The sequence below is a fragment of the Orycteropus afer genome, unplaced genomic scaffold, assembly GCF_000298275.1.
Source record: "Orycteropus afer afer isolate SDZICR_OR568_19922 unplaced genomic scaffold, OryAfe1.0 scaffold00025, whole genome shotgun sequence".
Classification (NCBI taxonomy): domain Eukaryota; kingdom Metazoa; phylum Chordata; class Mammalia; order Tubulidentata; family Orycteropodidae; genus Orycteropus; species Orycteropus afer.
This window is the reverse complement of record NW_006921612.1, coordinates 12977166-12995067: the sequence shown is the minus strand read 5'-3', so window position 1 is coordinate 12995067 and position 17902 is coordinate 12977166. Positions and strand designations below refer to the sequence as shown.

Here is a 17902-nt window from a genome sequence, read left to right as displayed (position 1 = left end):
TGGTGGTTCAAACTCATCAACCATTCCTCGGAAGGAAGGTTGGGCAATCTACTTCTGTAGTGATACCACCTCAGAAACCCAAGGTGGGGTTGCTATGAGTTGGGTCTGACTTGACGGCACATAACACACACAGGAGATATACCCCTCAGATTAATCAACTGTGAGAGATCAGTAGTTCAGCATTTGTACAGAGGAAAAGCTGGACAGAAAGGAATGAGTAGATAAGAAGGACACAGGGAAGGGGAAGTCACAGGTAAGAGATGAAAGGAGAACTTTTTATTGTTGGAATTGTAATTGGGCTGTGAAGCCAATTGTGCATGAACTGTTGAGAGTAAAATGAATTTGCTTTGTAAATTTGCACCCAACTCACAATAAAAATTTTTTAAAAAAAAAAGCCTTTACCATTTTTTTAAAGTACTTTGATCACAAATTCTACTTACCACATGAGCTCACATCCTTCAACTTCTTTGACCAAAAAATCAGTCCTATGTAAGATCTTCACAGAATTGAAAAATGAACTGGAGGGTCACCTCCAGAAAAAGCAACACACACTTGCGATTACAGCATAGACTAGGAAACCAAAGCAAGTTTATTAATTCATAAGAAACATAAAGCATTATTACATGTTTGTTTTCTAAGGTTGCCAATATAAGCTTTTCAAAGTGTTTAAAGTAAGTAAAGCCAATCATATCACTAGACGTTATATTTCCTACTATTTATCACCTTTAACAATATTTTCAACTGATATCAATTATATATGTACATACATAGTTACATTATATGTAAATTATCTATAGTCATTTGACAAGTAGTTGGATCATATTAATGCTAAACTTTATAATTTAAGATTCTTTATGGTGAAACTAATAAGGCCTTAAGTTTAATTATTTTAGGGGAATGTCTTCTCAAGAAATAGTAAGCAGGGTAAAAATATATATATTTTTTATTCTATATATTCTAATATATACTTTGTATACATTAGATCTGGAAGGGATTTTGGGTAATCTCCTGGATCAGCCAAATCCATAAGACAAATAAAGAATTAGTATCACTTTTTAGTTCAAATAATGTGTCCTATTGGTGCTAACTGATTCACCAAAGGCTACATGTCTATTAAGTTTAACCCTTTATTAAAAAAAAAAGAAAGAAAGAAAGAAAAATTCTAGGCACAAAGATGTCAAATTGATTATATATGCAATCATAACATAGTCAATTGCAAGAAAATACAGTGATAGACAACATTCCAGGATCCACTGTGCTTATTTATCAAGATAAGTTAAATTTGTGTAATAAACTTTTAGCTTCTTGGCTTCAATCTTAATTAGTTAATCATAGTCTTTGCTCTCAGAAAAAAAAAAAACATATGAACAACAATATAAATAAATTACTACATGAGGTAAGTTAAATGCATCCAGTTCAGTACAAAATGTTTATTATATTCAGAGTCATATTTATAAAAGGAAAAGAAAAATATAAATCAGCAAAATATAATTCAAAGAAAGCTGTTATATTTGTATGTAGAGCATTTTGTGTTTGACATTTTTATATTTAACTCTAAAGTGCTAACCCAGAGGGCTCTCTAAAGGGTTTGACTCTCAGACAGAAGACAAACACCTTCTATGAATGTGTTCCCCAGACATAAGATGGCTCCATATGTCTTTGAACAGACAAGGCACTTAAACATTTTCTATGGGAGTGCTTGACTATAGTATTTGGGGCTGATGGAGATACAGCTAGCCCATAATGCAAAGTGCAAACATATTTGACAGAAGGAAACATGGGTCACATCAAAATATTAGCTTGCCAGAGTGTGGAAGTGGGAGAGAGTGGAGGGGCTTCCAGATGAATTGGACGATCTTGCTGTGCACCTGATGTTTTCTAGATGAGAAAGATCTTCAAGGGGATTTGGCAGTGATATAGTTAGAAATATATTCTGTGTTTAACATACTAGGCAAAAAAGCAACCACCACTGTCTGATGGGAATATGACCCATCTCAAACTTGATGCATCCATCAGACAGAAGACAGTATAGTTGTTTAGGTAAAATTAAAATGTCTCATTTAAAATTTTCTGCTTTACAATATGCTTATCCAAAAGAAATCTGGGAAAATCGTACAACTAGGTGCAGGATTAGATGTGTTAAACAATATCTTATCCAGTAGAACATATCACCTACCAGGAGTTACTACAATTAATTACAGTTATTTCTGATTAGGCTTAGAACAGTCTGGAGGACCTTTTCTCTAGAGGGGCTGGCATCAACCACATGACAGCTGGGGTTCTCCATCCGCTGGTAGGACATTTCTACCCTGGAGAACAAGCAGAAAGAAAAGAATTGACTTCCTTTGTACTTTGTTCCTATTTATGCTCATAATATTTTCCTACCATAATAGAAACAGCTTGAAGAAAGATCCCATCTGATTCATCACAGTGCTCCACTCAGCAGTTAGCTTTGCCCAAGAAAACATTTGATATATTTTGTTAAATGAGTAAATTAATAATAATGCTTAATGGCTAGTATTTATTAAATGGAGATTATTTGCCAAGCATTAGCACTTTGTATGATACCTCTCATTCAATACAGAGAGCAACCTTAAGAAGTCAACTATTATTGTAATTCCCATTATGTAGAAGAAGAGGCAGAGTCTCAGAAAGTTTAAATAATTTGCTCAAGGAGCAAGTCCAACCATTATCTCTTCCCCAACTATGCACTAAACAATTTTCATACTAGTTGAAGGCAATTAATATATATGTTATTTTCACTTATAGCTATTCTGAAAACTCATCAGAATTCCACATCTCCTTTTAATGTTACTGGGAGCTCTAGTGGCATAGTGCCTCTGGCATTTGACTGCTAACCAGAAAGCTGGAGGTTCAAACCCACCAGCCACTCCTCAGAAAGAAGATTGGGCAATGTAGCTCTGTAGTGATACTGCCTTGGAAACTCAAGGAGGGGTCACTAGGAGTTGGATCCAACTCGACAGCAGTGAGTTTTTTTTTGTTTTTTTTTTTTTTAATGTTACTTAGCCTTGATGAAATAAGATTTGATTAATGCCTTATTTTATAATGGAAATAATATGACTAAAAGAGGACCTACAGATGTAGACCCCCTGACTTCAAAACTTTGCTTTAGAACTTACTAGCTAGATGAGAAATTTGCTTTTTTTTTTTTTTTTACCCTTCTGGGCCTTGATTTTTTTCATTTGCAAATGAGGATTGAAATTGTGTCTTAATGGCATGTTTACAATGAGTTTTAACTGAATTAATGTAAATAAATTGCTTAACATGGTATCTTTATACACAATAAAATTATGATTTTTAATACTTACATTCTCTGTCCTTTGTTCAGCAGATCTGATAGCACAATATCTAAGCCATTTGACTGCTAACCAGAAGGCTAGTTAGTGGTTCAAACCCACCAGCCACTGCTTGAAAGGAAGAATGGGCAATCTACTTTCTAGCTCTGTAGTGATACTGCCTCAGAAACCCAAGGAGGGGTCAGTTCATTTATATATTACCTAAATCGTACTGTAGAACAAATTCATACTCAGCCACAAAGCAGTAAGACTTCCCAGACTTTTTTACTGCTATTGTGCTACAGGGAGCTCTGGTAGCATAGTACCTAAGGCACTTGACTGCTAACCAGAACGCTGGCGGTTCAAACCCACCAGCCACTCCTCAGAAGAAAGATGAGGCAATCTACTTCCATAGTGATACTGCCTCGGAAACCCAAAGAGGGGTCACTATGAGTCAGGCCCAGCTCTATGGTACATAAAAACAACATTGTGTTACAAAGATTTCTAATAAAAAGCTTTGCTTTAAAAATCAGAAAGATCTTGATTTAATTCTAGTTTTACTACTTAATAGCTGTATGAATTTAGACAAACTATTTAATCCTCTGAGTCCCAGTTTTGTGAACTGTAAAATATGGGTAATGTTTTCTTTTCAAGGATGTAAAGATTACAGAACATCACCAGTAAAATGTTTGACACATAGCAAGTACCTAAATGGGTGAAAGTTACTATGAGTTTGTTATACATGACTCAGTGCCCACTTTTTTACAATTGAGGAAGTTGAAATTAAGAGACATTTAGTGTTTTACCTATTTAGTGCACATTATGGTCTAGAACAAGATCTAATTCCCAGTAAAATATCTTCTCACTTAAAAATAAGAAGGCTCTAACCTTTTGGTAACAATTCCCTTTGACAAAGCTGAAACAATTTTGGAGGACAGTACCCACCATCCATTCCTCAATAGAAATACTGGCAATCCAAGTAGGGGTCACTGTGAGTCAGGATCAACTTGACAGCAATGAGGTTTTTTTTTTTTTTTTTTTTTTTTTGGACCTTTAGCATAGGAAAAATGGGAACACCATCATTTTCTCACCACTCCTAAAGCCAGGGCTGGTCCTGGCCTCCTACTATATCCACAGACACCCTGCTGCACACATTGCATCGTGGACACATACTTTTGACGAAATACGTTGTTGGCCTCAAGTTCAGCTTCTTCTCTGGTCTTCTTCATCCCCCGACCTGCAATCCTCTGCACTCTCTCTTCAGGACTCACAGTGAGCAGCAGGACAAGGTCTGGCTTGAGCAGGTCTTTTGGCCACTGGTATATGTGGTGATGGGCTGGGGGCAGATGCTGAAGACCACCACTTATCTCAGTGGCTAGGGCATAAGTGGCTGTGCTGTGCCAGTACCTGGAATGAGCAGAAAAGGAAGAGTGAGTACTCCACCCCCAGAAAACATCAAGTAGGACTGAATGTCAGTTGCTGATGACATTGAAACAAGGCTGGCTCTGCTGAAGCTTTCCTAGCATATAACAAGGGGAAAAAAAAAAAAATCAAATCTACTGACTTTAAGTCAGTTCCAACTCATAGCAACCTTTTAGCACAGAATAGAACTTCCTCATTGGGTTTCCAAGGATTTAAATCTTTACCAAAGCAGACTGCCTCATCTTTCTCCTATGAAGAGGCTGATGGGTTAAACCATCATCATTTTGGTTAGCAGCCAAATGCTTTAACTACTATACCACCGGAGCTCTCTTCCTGTCATATACATAAATTAAAAACAAGAACAATACTGATATATTGGGTTTTATCACAAAGCTACATTTATCCAATTAAAATTACCATGTATTGTGAAATTATGCCTTCACACTTTTTTGGCCTTGCAACATGCTTTCCTCAATCAAATGATAGAAGATGATGGATTTGTTTGGTAGTTCATTTGTTTTTAATGTTCTATCTCGGTCATAGGAAAATCTGGAAAGTTCATATCAGTTCCTAAATTGTTTTAAATTGAATTTGCCAGTGAAATTCAAATTTCGGGAGTCATGGGCTAGAAGGCTTCTTCATCCTTTGATTATGTCTTGGTGTTGGGTAGGAAGACCTTGGTATGAAGTTCATCATGAAAGTCCTTCTCCCTAAGAATATCATTTACTCTTTTGATTGCTATTTTTAAAGATAGCTTTTGGGGAAGAAAAATAAAATCATAAAAACATGAAAATAAAATCAGTCTTCTATTTTAAAATGCCCAATGGCTCTAAACTGCCTTTAAGAAAACATGCAATCTCCTTGATAAGACTCAGAACAGCACTCACAATCTGTACTCAGGCATACTTTTTCTTCTATCTAGAGTAATGTTCTCAGCCAGAGAAATTCTTATTCACCTTTCAGACTCTAATTTATATGAAGTCCCCGAACAGAATTACTTCCTCTTCTGTACTCTCAAATTCAATTACATATGACTATATTTAAGAACTTTTCATAGTATATTAGAGCCAATAGTTTATGACCTTGATTTTTTTTTTTTTCCTCCTCTACTATATAATTAAATCCTTGTGCAGGAAAAAGTTTGTAGTCATCTATGTGTTCCATAAGGAGCTCTGGTGGTATAGTGGATAAGGCATTTGGCTATTAATCACAAGGTCATCTGTTCAAACCCACCAGCTGCTCCACAAGAGGAAGATGAGGCAATCTACTTCTGTATAGATTTACAGCTGTGGAAATCCAGTGGGGGTTGCTATGAGTTGGAACTGATTTGATGCCAGTGGGCATGTATCCCATAATAGGTATGCAATAAACTCTCTTTGGATTCATGAATGAATGAGAGAAGAAATGAATGAACAAATTAATGAATGACTGAGAGCTATTTTATTTAGCAGTACAGCTTATTATACTCTTGCCCTATTAATGTCTTATTCCAAGTTTAAGTGGCTAGACATAAACTCAAAATCCAAAAGTGAAGGACTATTATTACCTACAATAAATTTTTACGATATAATTATAATTATCTCAGTGTTCAGATATCTCCATGGTCTCAATTTGTCTGTATTTTCAATTTATCAACTTTCTATTCCTTGAAATCCTAAGTTCGTAATCATTTCACACTTGAACTAGTTTTCACATTGAAGAAAACATACTAATAAATATACTGTGTAATTCAAGCTCAGTATTGTTTTTAGGAGAGTGGCATTCCATATCACAGGCAGTGTGTATGGTACAGAAAGAGAAGTGAGTTGGATTCTACTTCTGGCACCTCTTTGCTTTGTAGCTATAGTGAAGTCAATTAAGCCAAAATAGTCTCAATTTTTTTTTATCTGGAGATTGGAAATCATTAAAGCTTTATTTTCCTTCCATACTTGCTGCAAGGATAGAGAAGTGCTTTAAAACACATCATTATAATGTATTATATCATTCTTTTTGGACATATGTTATAACTAAAGGTGAACTGTGTCAAATTATAATAACACAAGACTGACAATACTGAAAAGGACAAAAGTGAAAATTAAACTAGTTTGGGAGTTGATCTATCCTAATATCAACCATCCTTAAAAGCCCTTATCCACCTCCAAAAGTCTTATCTGAGAGCTTCAGGCCACTATAGCTGCTTGCTTCTTTGAATTCTCCCTGGACACATGCCTATGCTCACTTATCTCACTCCTATTCCTTACTAACCTATACTTTTCACTTCCATATCAGAGGTCTCTTGTCTCCCAAGCTCTGTAACTGCATCCAAGGTCCAGGCTTTTTGTTTTTCTTGGTACCCAAACTACAAATTGCACCGAGCTCTGCACATGTTCAATTTTCACTGAATTAAATACTCAGCTATAAGTACAGAGGCTGATACTGTCTTAATTTTAAATGTATTATTATTATTATTTTAGAAAAAAATACTAGTAAGAATAGATTTTTTTTAAAACTCAGTGAAGTGATTAAGTTGCCAACCTTGAACACAGTCACTGTAAAAGATTACTGTCTCCCTTAATTTTCAGGCAGATGATGATGCTGTCTAAAATGAATTTCATTAAAATCTTTAAACATGAACAAAAACCACCCAGACAACAAACTGCTCATTTCTTTTCATCTGACAAGGTGATACTGTATCTCTTTAAAGAACTAAATTGTAGGCAATTCACAGACACAAAGAAGAAAAATCAAAGGAAGAATTAGGGTCCTATTTTCTATGGTTAGAATTCTCTCACTGACAACACTGCTGCTCATTTTATATAATCATACCCTTTGGCCATCACTATCTGTCTCTTTTCACTATTTAGTATTCTCCAATCCTGCCATCAGTGAAACCACATTAGTTCAAATCAAATGCAATTTACGGACATATTATACACAGCTTACTTAATAATGCTTAATATTTTAATAGTCATTTGCTCTTTTCAGAGCACTTTCACATGTATCAATTCACTTGCCATTCATTGTAAGTCTTCATAGTAGGCAGGGAAGGGATTATGGATATTCCGATTTAAAAGATTAGGAAACAGAGAGAGAGAGAGAGGATAAGTAAGCTGATTGCATTCAGAGGGTAATGTTGGCATCAATATATATGGACATGTTAAAAACTAAGGTGCTTCATAAAGTCGCTGTATGAGGAGAGTTTTAGTCTTTCTTCTTGAAATAAAAAGCACTGTATCAAAATAAATAAATAAATAAATAAGGTCTCAAACATAGTAGCCTGTCACACTTTAAAAATAGGGCAAAAACTTTACCCATGAAAAGATGTCCCACGAAGGAAGGTGATTTCTTCTCTTCTCAGAAGTTCACTCTAGAATTCTTTATAACTTGTAAACTTTGAAAAATGCACTATCTTGCCATTCCTGTTGTCATCCTGAAGTCAAAACTACATCTATATCTTGTTGTTGTTGTTGTTGTTGTTGTTGTTAGGTGGCGTTGAGTAGTTTTTGACTCATAGCGACCCCATGCACAGCAGAATGAAACACCTCCCAATCCTGCGCCAGCTCCATGATCCTTGCTATACTTGAGCCCGTTGTCGCAGCCACCATGTCAATCCATCTTGTCAAAGGTCTTCCCCTCTTTCATCGACCCTCCAACTTACCAAGCATGACACCCTTCTTCAGGGAATGGTCCCCTCTGACAACATGACCAAAGTAGGTGAGAAAAAGTCTGGCCATTCTCACTTCCAAGGCGCGTCTCGGCTGCACTTCCTCCAGGACAGATCTGTTAGTTCTTTTAGCAGTCCAGGGTACCTTCAGCATTCTTCACCAGCACCACAACTCAAAAGCATCAACTCTTCTTTGGTCTTCCTTATTCATTGTCCAGCTCTCACATGCATACAAAGCGATTGGAAATATCATGGCTTGTGTCAGGTGCATCTTAGTCATCAAGGAGACATCCTTGCTCCTCAGCACTTGAAACAGTTCCATCCCAGCCGACCTGCCCAGTGCTACACGCCATCTAATGTCCTGACTGTTGCTTCCATTGGGGTCGATTGTACTACCAAGCAACATGGATTCTTCGACAACAATCTTCTCTCCATTTATCGTGATGCTGCTTATTGGTCCAGTTATGAGGATGTTTTTTTTTTTTCTTTATATTGAGATGTTATCCATACTGCAGACTGTGTTCTTCAATCTTCATCATTTAAGTGCCTCAAGTCATCCTCACTTTCAGCAAGCAAAGTTGTATTATCAGCATATCTCAGATTCTTAATGATTCTTCCTCCAATCCTGACACCACATTTTTCTTCATATAGTCAGCTTCTTGGATTATTTGCTCAGCATATAGATTGAATAAGTATGGGAAAAGAATACAACCCTGACACACTCCTTTCTTGATATTAAACCATGTAGTGTCCCCTTGTTCCATTAAAATGACAGCCTCCTGGTCAATGTACAGGTTCCTCATGAGTACAATCAAGTGTTCGGGAGTTCCCATTCTTCTCAATGTTATCCATAATTTGTCATGATCCACACAATCAAATGCCTTTACATAGTCAATAAAACACAAGTAAACATCTTTCTGGTATTCTTTGTTTTGAGCCAAGGTCCGTCTAACAGCAGCTATGATATCCCTTGTTCCATGTCCTCTTCTGAATCCAGCTTGCACCTCTGTCAATATACTGCTGCAACTGTTTTTTGAATTATTTTCAGTAAGCTCTTATTGCGTGCAATTAATGATTGTTGTTGTTGTTGCTATGTGCTGTCGAGTCGGCCCTGACGCATAGCAACCCCTCCTTGGGTTTCCGAGGCAGTATCACTATGGAAGTAGATTGCCCCATCTTCCTTCCAAGGAGTGACTGGTGGGTTTGAACAGCCAGCCTTCTGGTTAGCAGTCAAGTGCCTTAGGCACTATGCTACCAGAGCTCCTTATACTAATGATATTGTTTGATAATTTTCACATTTTGTGGGATCACCTTTCTTTGGAATGGGTACAAATATGTACATCTATAGCTTAGACTACAGCAATAACCTTCTAACTAATATTTTCTTGTTTTCATTCTTTTCCCAACCTCTATCTACATTTTATGCTCAGTGCACAGTCTGAATGATCTCTTTATGGAATCATCCAGATATTCAGTAAAGTATCCAAAGAAAGACAGAATATCAAAAAAGAAGTAGAAATTCGGTTTCCACATATTGCAAGTTTACTTTTAACTGACCAATTTACCCACCCTGATCCAATGAAAATGCTAAATAGTTAAAGACTGACAATATGAAATATTGACAAGGATATGAGTCAAATGGAATCTCAAACACTTCTTGGGGAAGGGATGTAAATTGTTTCAACCACTTTAGAAAACTTTATGCAGTACCGACTAAAGCTAAACATATGTGAATGCCTTAATTTCACAGTTCCACCTTTGGGAATCTATGCAACAGGATTGCATGCATATGTGCACCAAAAATATTTAAAGGATGTTCACAGCAATACAAACTAGTCTCCAAAACATAATGTGGTATGAGGGAAGATAGATGCCCACAACATTTAATGTAATTGCACTTATAAGAAGCTCAAAAACAGGCAAAACTAGTCTATGGTGATAGAAGTTTCAATAGTAATTACCACTGGAGAGAAGGATGGCTAGTGATTAGGAGGTGGGTTTATAGGGTATGGTAAAAGTTCTAATTCTTGATCTGGTTGCAGATTACTTACATGTCTCCACTTCTTGAAATGTCTTGAGATCTATATTTATGATTAATATTCTTTTCTATATATTCATCATACTTCAATACAATTGCTTATTTTTCCAAAAATAATGTATAGAGAAAAACAAAATGAACACTCAAGTAATGTTAAAAAAAATCCAAATCCAACTGAGGCCCATCTGTACTACTTCTTGGTTACATTTCTTTCTCCTTCTCAGAGGACCAAAAAAAAAAAAAAAAAAACCTCACTGCCGACTCAATTCTGACTCATAGCTAGTGACATCCCCCCTTGCTTTTCTGAGGTAGTAAATCTTTACAGAAGTAGATTGTCCAGTCTTCCTTCTGTGGAGTGGCTGGGGGTTTGAACCACCAACCTTCTGGTTAGAAGTAAAATGACTTAGGCACTATGCCACCAGAGCCCCTTTCTGAGAGTACAACACCCTTAAATTTGGTGTTCAACCTGCTTGCATAAGATTTTTCAAATTTTTCAATATTATATACAAAGGCAAAATTAACTTTTGTGTTTCCTCAGCACATGGAAGCAATCTGATACTTTTCTACTTATTCCCAAATTGCTCACTACATGTTGGTACCAGTATCTAGCTCCTACCAGCACTACATGGGGGTTCTATCACTTGATATCATCTCCAACTCTGGGTATTATAAAATATTTCATCAGTTTTTCCAACATGATGGGAACAAAATAGACTCTCATTGTGGTTTTAATTTTTAAGACCCTGATTATTAGTGATTTTAAGTTTAATAATGACTTGTTTGTCATATCTTGTCATATCCATTTTCATAATTTTTAATTATTTATGTGTAAAATTTTCAAAATGTAAATCAATTTATGCCATCCCAATATTTTTAATTCTCCATTGGATTCCTATTGAATTGAGATTAAAATTCACACTTTATCATGCCCTACAGAACCCTACATGACTGTCCCCTGTCTTTCTCTTCTTGTTCATTCAGAATACATCCCCTCATTGTTTGCTATTATTGAAATATGTTGATATTTCTCTGCCTATAGGCCTTTGCCCTTGCTGATTCCTCTATCCACAGTGGTACCCTTTTCCCCTGAGTTTTCACATGTTTTAGATTTCACATGGTGTTTTATTAGTGAGATCAATAGTTTCTTCTCAGAGAGCCTTCTTAAACTATATGGGATTTCAAACATTCTGTACTATGTTGCTTCAAATTACTCTCCTCATATTATTTATCATTCTCTATAATTTTCCTAGCAGAAGGAAGATAATTTTCATATGTGTTTATTTACTTATTTATTATCTTCTTCTTCATTACTATCCTTGCTCCATGGAAACTGAACATTATTGATTTCATTTACAACAGAACATACTGAATTAAGGACAGTCTTTGACATATAGTTAAAAAAAAACAAACAAAAAACTTCACTGCTGTCATGTCATTTCCAACTCATAGCAACCCCTCATTGGGTTTCTGAGGCAGTGTCTCTATGGAAGTAGATTGCCCGATCTTCCTTCCGAGGAGCGGCTGGTGTGTTTGAACCACTAGCCTTCTGGTTAGCAGTTAAGTGCCTTAAACATTATGCCACCAGATCTCCTTAGATGCCCAATAAATGCTGTTGATAAATCAATAAACTAAAATATAGCTTTGTGAAATAAAGAGACTTTGGTTAATTATCCTCAATATGCTATTTCTAACTCAGTCACCCTGGCAAGTTACTTAATTTATTTAAAACTTATATATATATATATTAATCAATAAATTGGGGATATTTATTGTTCACTTAGCAAAGTTACTGTTCTGTAGGAAATGCTCTTAGCAAAATGCCACACAATTTTGTAGGTGCCGTAGTTCCTAAGGCTTTTGACTGCTAACCAGAAGTCTGGTGGTTCTAACCTATCAGCAACTCCTTGGAAGGAAGACTGGGTAATCTACTTCCATAGTGATTCTGCTTTGGAAACCCAAGGAGGGGTTCCTATGAGCCAGATCCAACTAGATGGCAGTGCATTTGGCTTTGGTTTTTAGAAATAAATCACAGACTTTCCATTATCACAATGCAATTTAACTTAGTGAACACAATAGTGCATTGGTGTACATTTGTACATACAAAAATATGCTAGGTATAAAGAAGAAAATATCTAATTCAAGGCATCCTTATACTTACCTGTCTACAATCACAGGAGATTGGGTAGATTCTTTAGCTATTTCAGAAGCCACAATATAATTGCCCAAAGAGTAAAAAGCTCTTCTTATGATAGTTGGTTCATCATCAAAGATTTTCCTCCACTGAGCAACACAAGATGGTGGTGACTTTAAGAGGACAGCCTTCAGTGAATCCGAAACAGACTGGGTCACTGTGGTTTTACCTACAGGTTGTACATAAGATGTCAAATATGTTAGTAATCACCACCATATTAATCCCCATAGCAAATATTAAAAAAATAATAATAATAAATAGAAAGCCACACACACACATACACACTGCCATCAAGTTGATTCCAACTCATAGTAACCCTGCAGGATAGAGTGGAAATTCCTCATAGGGTTTCTAAGGCTGTAAATCTTTAAGGACTGCCTCATCTTTCTCCCACAGAGTGGCCAGTGGGTTTGAACTGCCAACTTCTGGTTAGTAGCTGAATGCCTTAACCATTGCATTACTAGATAATATTAAATTAGAGCATAAAAATTCTTTCAACTAGTTAACTGAGTTAATAATACGATACTTTATAAAATATTGCAGATCCTTAGGAACTTAGGCTTCCTCTATTTGGTATTAAAATACTTTGAAGAAAAACAAAATGGTACTCTTTTTTCAAAGTAGAGATAAACTGTGGTATCTAGAGCTCTAGATCCTCTATTATAAGCTCTGCTTCATCTCATAATTCTCTTTGCTTCTCCATATATTCCTTAAGCTGGACTACATGGATACTACTGTTCTCCAAGATCAACCTTCTCTTTGGGTATCTCATGCTGACCTCACAACAATTATTCCCCCATCTTTACATGTTGGTCCAAATGTAGGCACAACTATTTTATTTTGATATGCATTTGGCAACTCAAAAGGCTTCTTTTATTTTTTCTCTCACTTTCTACCTTTTCTAACTTTTGTTCCAAAAGGGACCTCTGACTGCTTGTAATTTCCAGACACACTACGCTGGTTGCAGTCTCTGTGACTTTGCCCATCCTGTTTCTTCTGACTGGAGGACTCTTCCTGCCTCTCTTCATTTGACTAACTCCTATCCATCAATAAAGCACAATCTAGTATCATCTTTTCACAAGCTATCCCTGTCCACACATGTCATCGGCCACCTCTCCATCACTAAGGCTAGATTAAATATCTTCCTCAATTCTCTCACAGCTCACATCACTTTATACTAAAGTTATTTGTAAGACAGAAAATGCTGTCTTTGTGTCCCTCCGCCTGGCTAGCATTTGTTGTTGTTGTTAAGTGCCTTCAAGTCGGACCCGACTCATAGCGACCCCTCCTTGGGTTTCCAAGGCAGTATCACTACGGAAGTAGATTGCCCCATCTTCCTTCTAAGGAGTGGCTGGTGGGTTTGAATCACCAGCCTTCTGGTTAGCAGCCAAGTGCCGTAGGCACTATGCTACCAGAGCTCCTCCTGCCTAGCATAGCACCTGGCATGTAATAGAGGCTTGCATGAGGCTTATTACATTGAACTTTGTATAATATTTTGTTTTGCAAGACCTGTCTATTTCTGCAACTCATCAGTTCATATAATTGCCTATAACTTAAGATTAATATTCTCTTACCAGTAGCATCCAGTCCTTCTATGGCAATTACTGGGAACTTTCCTTTCTGGAGCTGCTTTGGGCACTGGTCTACTAGGTCAAGCATCACTTGGGCTTCAGGAATAAAGGATGTACACTGTAAAACAACATCGTCTACTCATCAACAATGAAATAATGGGGAATTTCAAAAATCCATGTCTAAATTAGTGAGGGCAAGATTATCTAATGTTAATTAAGGCCTAAGTTATATTTGGCTCCATGCCAGGCATGTGGATCACAGAGTAACTGGAAGCAGAAAGAAGCTGAATTCTTTTATTTTATATTTGTAGCTGTGGCTGAAAAAGGCAACTTCATCTGGATCATGCAGCCTGCAGTCCTCACTGATCAGCCTTCTGTATAAATGGAAAGCCAGACACACATGCATAAATATACAGCAGGTAACTATCGAACTATGTACAAGGTGCTGTTGGGAGCAGTGGTTCATAAATATGAGACATCAGCTATACTACAAGCTCCATAAAACAGTAATCTGCAACTTAGCCTTCCTAAGATGGAGGCTGAGAAAAGTGCCAAGCACTATAGTCACAAAGCCAGCACAGTAGTATCTTCCTAGGAATTAAAAGTTCTTAACTATGTAATACCTCAATGGATACTTACAACATCTCTATAATCATGAGGCCCAGCCATTTATTTATTGATGTGCTTACTCTGGGCCAGGCAATATTCTAAGTGCTTCCCAAGTATCAACTTAGGCAATCACCATGACAACTATAAGAGCTTGGTACTTTTATTATTCACAGTACATAGATTAAGGAAATTGAAGGAAAGATTGTTTAAGAAACTAAATGAATGTGATGTAGCTTATGACACAGTTTACTGCCAGAGTTGATATTCATACCCAGGCAAATGGCCATCTTTTCACCCCCAGAACACTTGTAAAATTTACCTTAGATCCATGCATTCTCAGGAGGTCAAGTCTAGACATACCTAGGTCCTGCCTAAGCTGTGGTCAGAAAGAATTTTAATGTCATTCATTGAGCACTTTCTATGTGCCAGATGCTTCATTAACTATAATTGTCATAACAACACTGCATGACAGATATTTGACAAATGAAAGTGGAAAAAAAAAAAAAAGCAAAATAGTTGAGTAACTTGGCAGTCAGTAAGTAGGTTGGCAGTAAATCTAAGTCTCTTAAACTTCAAACGGCTGCAGGTTAGTCTGCACTATAATGTCCCTTAATGGTGTCCACCAGCAAATGAAATCACTTCCTAAACGCCATTATCTTCACCCATACATAGCCAGCCTCTTTACTACCTGTGTAGTAGGTTCAGAGGGAACTATGGTGGCGTAATGCTTAAGGTATCTGACTGTTAACCAGAAGGCTGGCAGTTCAAATCCACCAGCCACTCGTCGGAAGGAAGATGGAGCAATCTATTTCCGTAGAGATACAGGCTCGGAAACCCAAGGAGGGGTCGCTAGGAGTCAAATCTATTCGAAGGGAGTAAGTTTGATTTGATTAGTACGTTCAGCATACTTGAATAGCAGGTATCACACCCCCTTAGTGTTTGGGTACCTATGTCCCATCTCAGGTTGCAGGTTCCTTGCAGTCAAGAATCTTAAATGCCGCCATAGTGTCTCATGCAGAACCTGGCATATAGTAGGTGCTCACTAACTGGAATAAATAAACTAGCCAAGAAAGATCTATACCCCAACCCCAGGCCAGCATGTTGTTTTGTGTCCTGTTCTCTGGTCTGGCGCATTCAGATACCAAAGTGGGAAGGGGTAGAACTCTTACCGCCTCCAAAACTGCCCGGGCTGCTTCTCGGCTGGGGAAGATCGCGGAGCTAGGCAGGTCTGGCAAAACCGGGTGCAGCGAGGGCTCCTGGGTGGACATCACTAGCGCACAGCCCACCTCCAGCCACTGGCCGTCCTGTAGAGCCCACATCCGCTGCCACAGCTGGCCGTGCGGGTCGGTCTCAAATTCCCCCAGATGCAAGGGCGGGGTCTCCTTGCACGCTCCCAGTAGCTCAGTCAGGGCCCGCCTGGTTTCCAGGCAGTCCCGGGGGTCACGAAGCAGGAAGCCATGCTGCGCGCTCTCAGGCTGGTCTCCGGGGCAGTAGGAGAGCAGCCTCTGCAGCTGGCATTGCCGGAACGGATCGCGACGCAGCTGGTGCAGCAGCCGCTGGTGCAGCTTAGCAGCACGGACCCGGGTCCCATAACCAGCCTCGGGCCCCACCGGCACACAGAGGGAGTAGCTGCGTCCTGGGGAGCCCAGGATCGTGCCCAGGCGGGGATGCTGGCAGGCTCCTTGAGAATTACCAGGGGCGTCAGGGCAAAGAGTGAAGTGAGCCAAAGTACAGTCGGGGAGCTCCAGGGCGAAGCAACGGTCCGGAACCATGGTCCGCGTGCAGGCCCGGCGCCTGTGCCGCAACTGCCGGGAGAGTCGCCTGAGCAGGAGCAGGGCGGACAGGAGGCTGTCAAAGGCCATAGGGCCGCCTCCCCTTATCTCCTCCCTCTGGCCAGGCTTCGGAAACGAAACCTTCTAGTGGGAGGGGAGGAAGACGCTGCCAGGAAATGAAAGCGAAAAGTCTAGCAGGCTGGGGGCTGGGGGCCGAGGCCACTGTTTTTGGGGGTGATCTCGGCGAGCTTTCTCCTCCTCCAGTGTGCCCTGCGCTGTAAACAGTAAGCTTCGAAGGAAATTCTTGATCCCTCGGGGTGTGCGATGGGGCAGGGTGGGGCAGTGGAATCAGCCCGCTGTGCTGGTCTCCCAGGAGCTGACTCCCGAGGCTTTCTCAGCCTTCGGGCTGCGGAGTCCTGCGTTAGGCGGCCGTGAGCCTAGCAGCTTGCCTTGGAATGAGAATCTGAAACCTCTGGCCAGCAGTACCCAGGTTTCTGCATTCTGGGAGGTGCCTAGAGGTGGAAAGTAGCTCCCTGAACGTGTTTTGAATTCTTCCTGTCTAGTGGCTAAGTCACTTGCCTGCTAACCAGACGGCTGGCGGTTCAAACCCACCAGCCACTCCTCGGAAGGAAGGTTGGGCAATCCTACTTCCGTAGTGATACTGCCTCGGAAACCCAAGGAGGGGTCGCTATGAGTCGGGGCCGACTCGACGGCACATAACAACAACAACAGTCTATCTATACTCACTGGTGTGTGTGTGTGTGTGAACGTGTTTTGAATTCTTCCTGTCTATCTATACTCACTGAGGTGTGTGTGTGTGTGTGTGTGTGTGTGTGTGTGTGTGTGTGTCTCAAAGAGAGAGCTCCCTTTAGAGCCGGAAGGTTAGGCTATCTACTTCTGTAGTGATACCGCCTCGGAAACCCAAGGAGGGGTCGTTATGAGTCGGGTCCAACTCGATAGCACTTAATAACAACAACAACCCTTTAGAGTCAGAGGGAGAGAGAGGTATCTCTACCTATCTACCCTTTAGATTCCAGGATCTCATCCGTGTGTGACCACCTTCATCTTCACTGACTCTTCATCTTCTACATTCATTGCAAACTCCTTACTGCATGACTTAATCCTCCAGATCAGTTGACCCCTTCTCTGACTTTAACCATCTACTCAGCATCCATCCCAACCCCCACCCTCAGACACCAAAGGAACTGAACTGCTTTTACTTGTCTAATCAGCAATTCTCTCCCTCATTCACTTTGCACATGATTTTCGTCTTCTTAAAACTGTCTTCTGCCTTTTGCTGACTTTCAAACTGGAAGGTATCAGCCAGACTGACAAGTCTACATTACCTTTCATAAGCCAA

At 39.1% G+C, this 17902-nt stretch overlaps 1 protein-coding gene across 1 annotated transcript; it reads right to left on the bottom strand.

The window, feature by feature from the left end:
* Positions 1-2191: 2191 nt before the first annotated feature.
* Positions 2192-16632, bottom strand: CMPK2 (cytidine/uridine monophosphate kinase 2). The gene is made up of 5 exons (XM_007935131.1): positions 15940-16632; positions 14165-14279; positions 12558-12759; positions 4470-4703; positions 2192-2309 (listed from the first exon to the last, which is right to left on the bottom strand). Exons 1-5 carry the CDS (start codon positions 16630-16632, stop codon positions 2192-2194), a joined length of 1362 nt encoding a protein of 453 aa, XP_007933322.1.
* Positions 16633-17902: the final 1270 nt, after the last annotated feature.

What these genes read in the sequence shown, in the direction of transcription:
- CMPK2 (XM_007935131.1), bottom strand. Translation starts at nt 16,632, where the DNA reads ATGGCCTTTGACAGCCTCCTGTCCGCCCTGCTCCTGCTCAGGCGACTC. An exon ending in TCTCCTGTGATTGTAGACAG is followed by an intron (nt 4,704 to 12,557) that starts GTAAGTATAAGG and finishes TGCTCATTCCAG; the next exon opens with GTACTGGCACAGCACAGCCA. An exon ending in AACAACGTATTTCGTCAAAA is followed by an intron (nt 2,310 to 4,469) that starts GTATGTGTCCAC and finishes CTTGTTCTCCAG; the next exon opens with GGTAGAAATGTCCTACCAGC.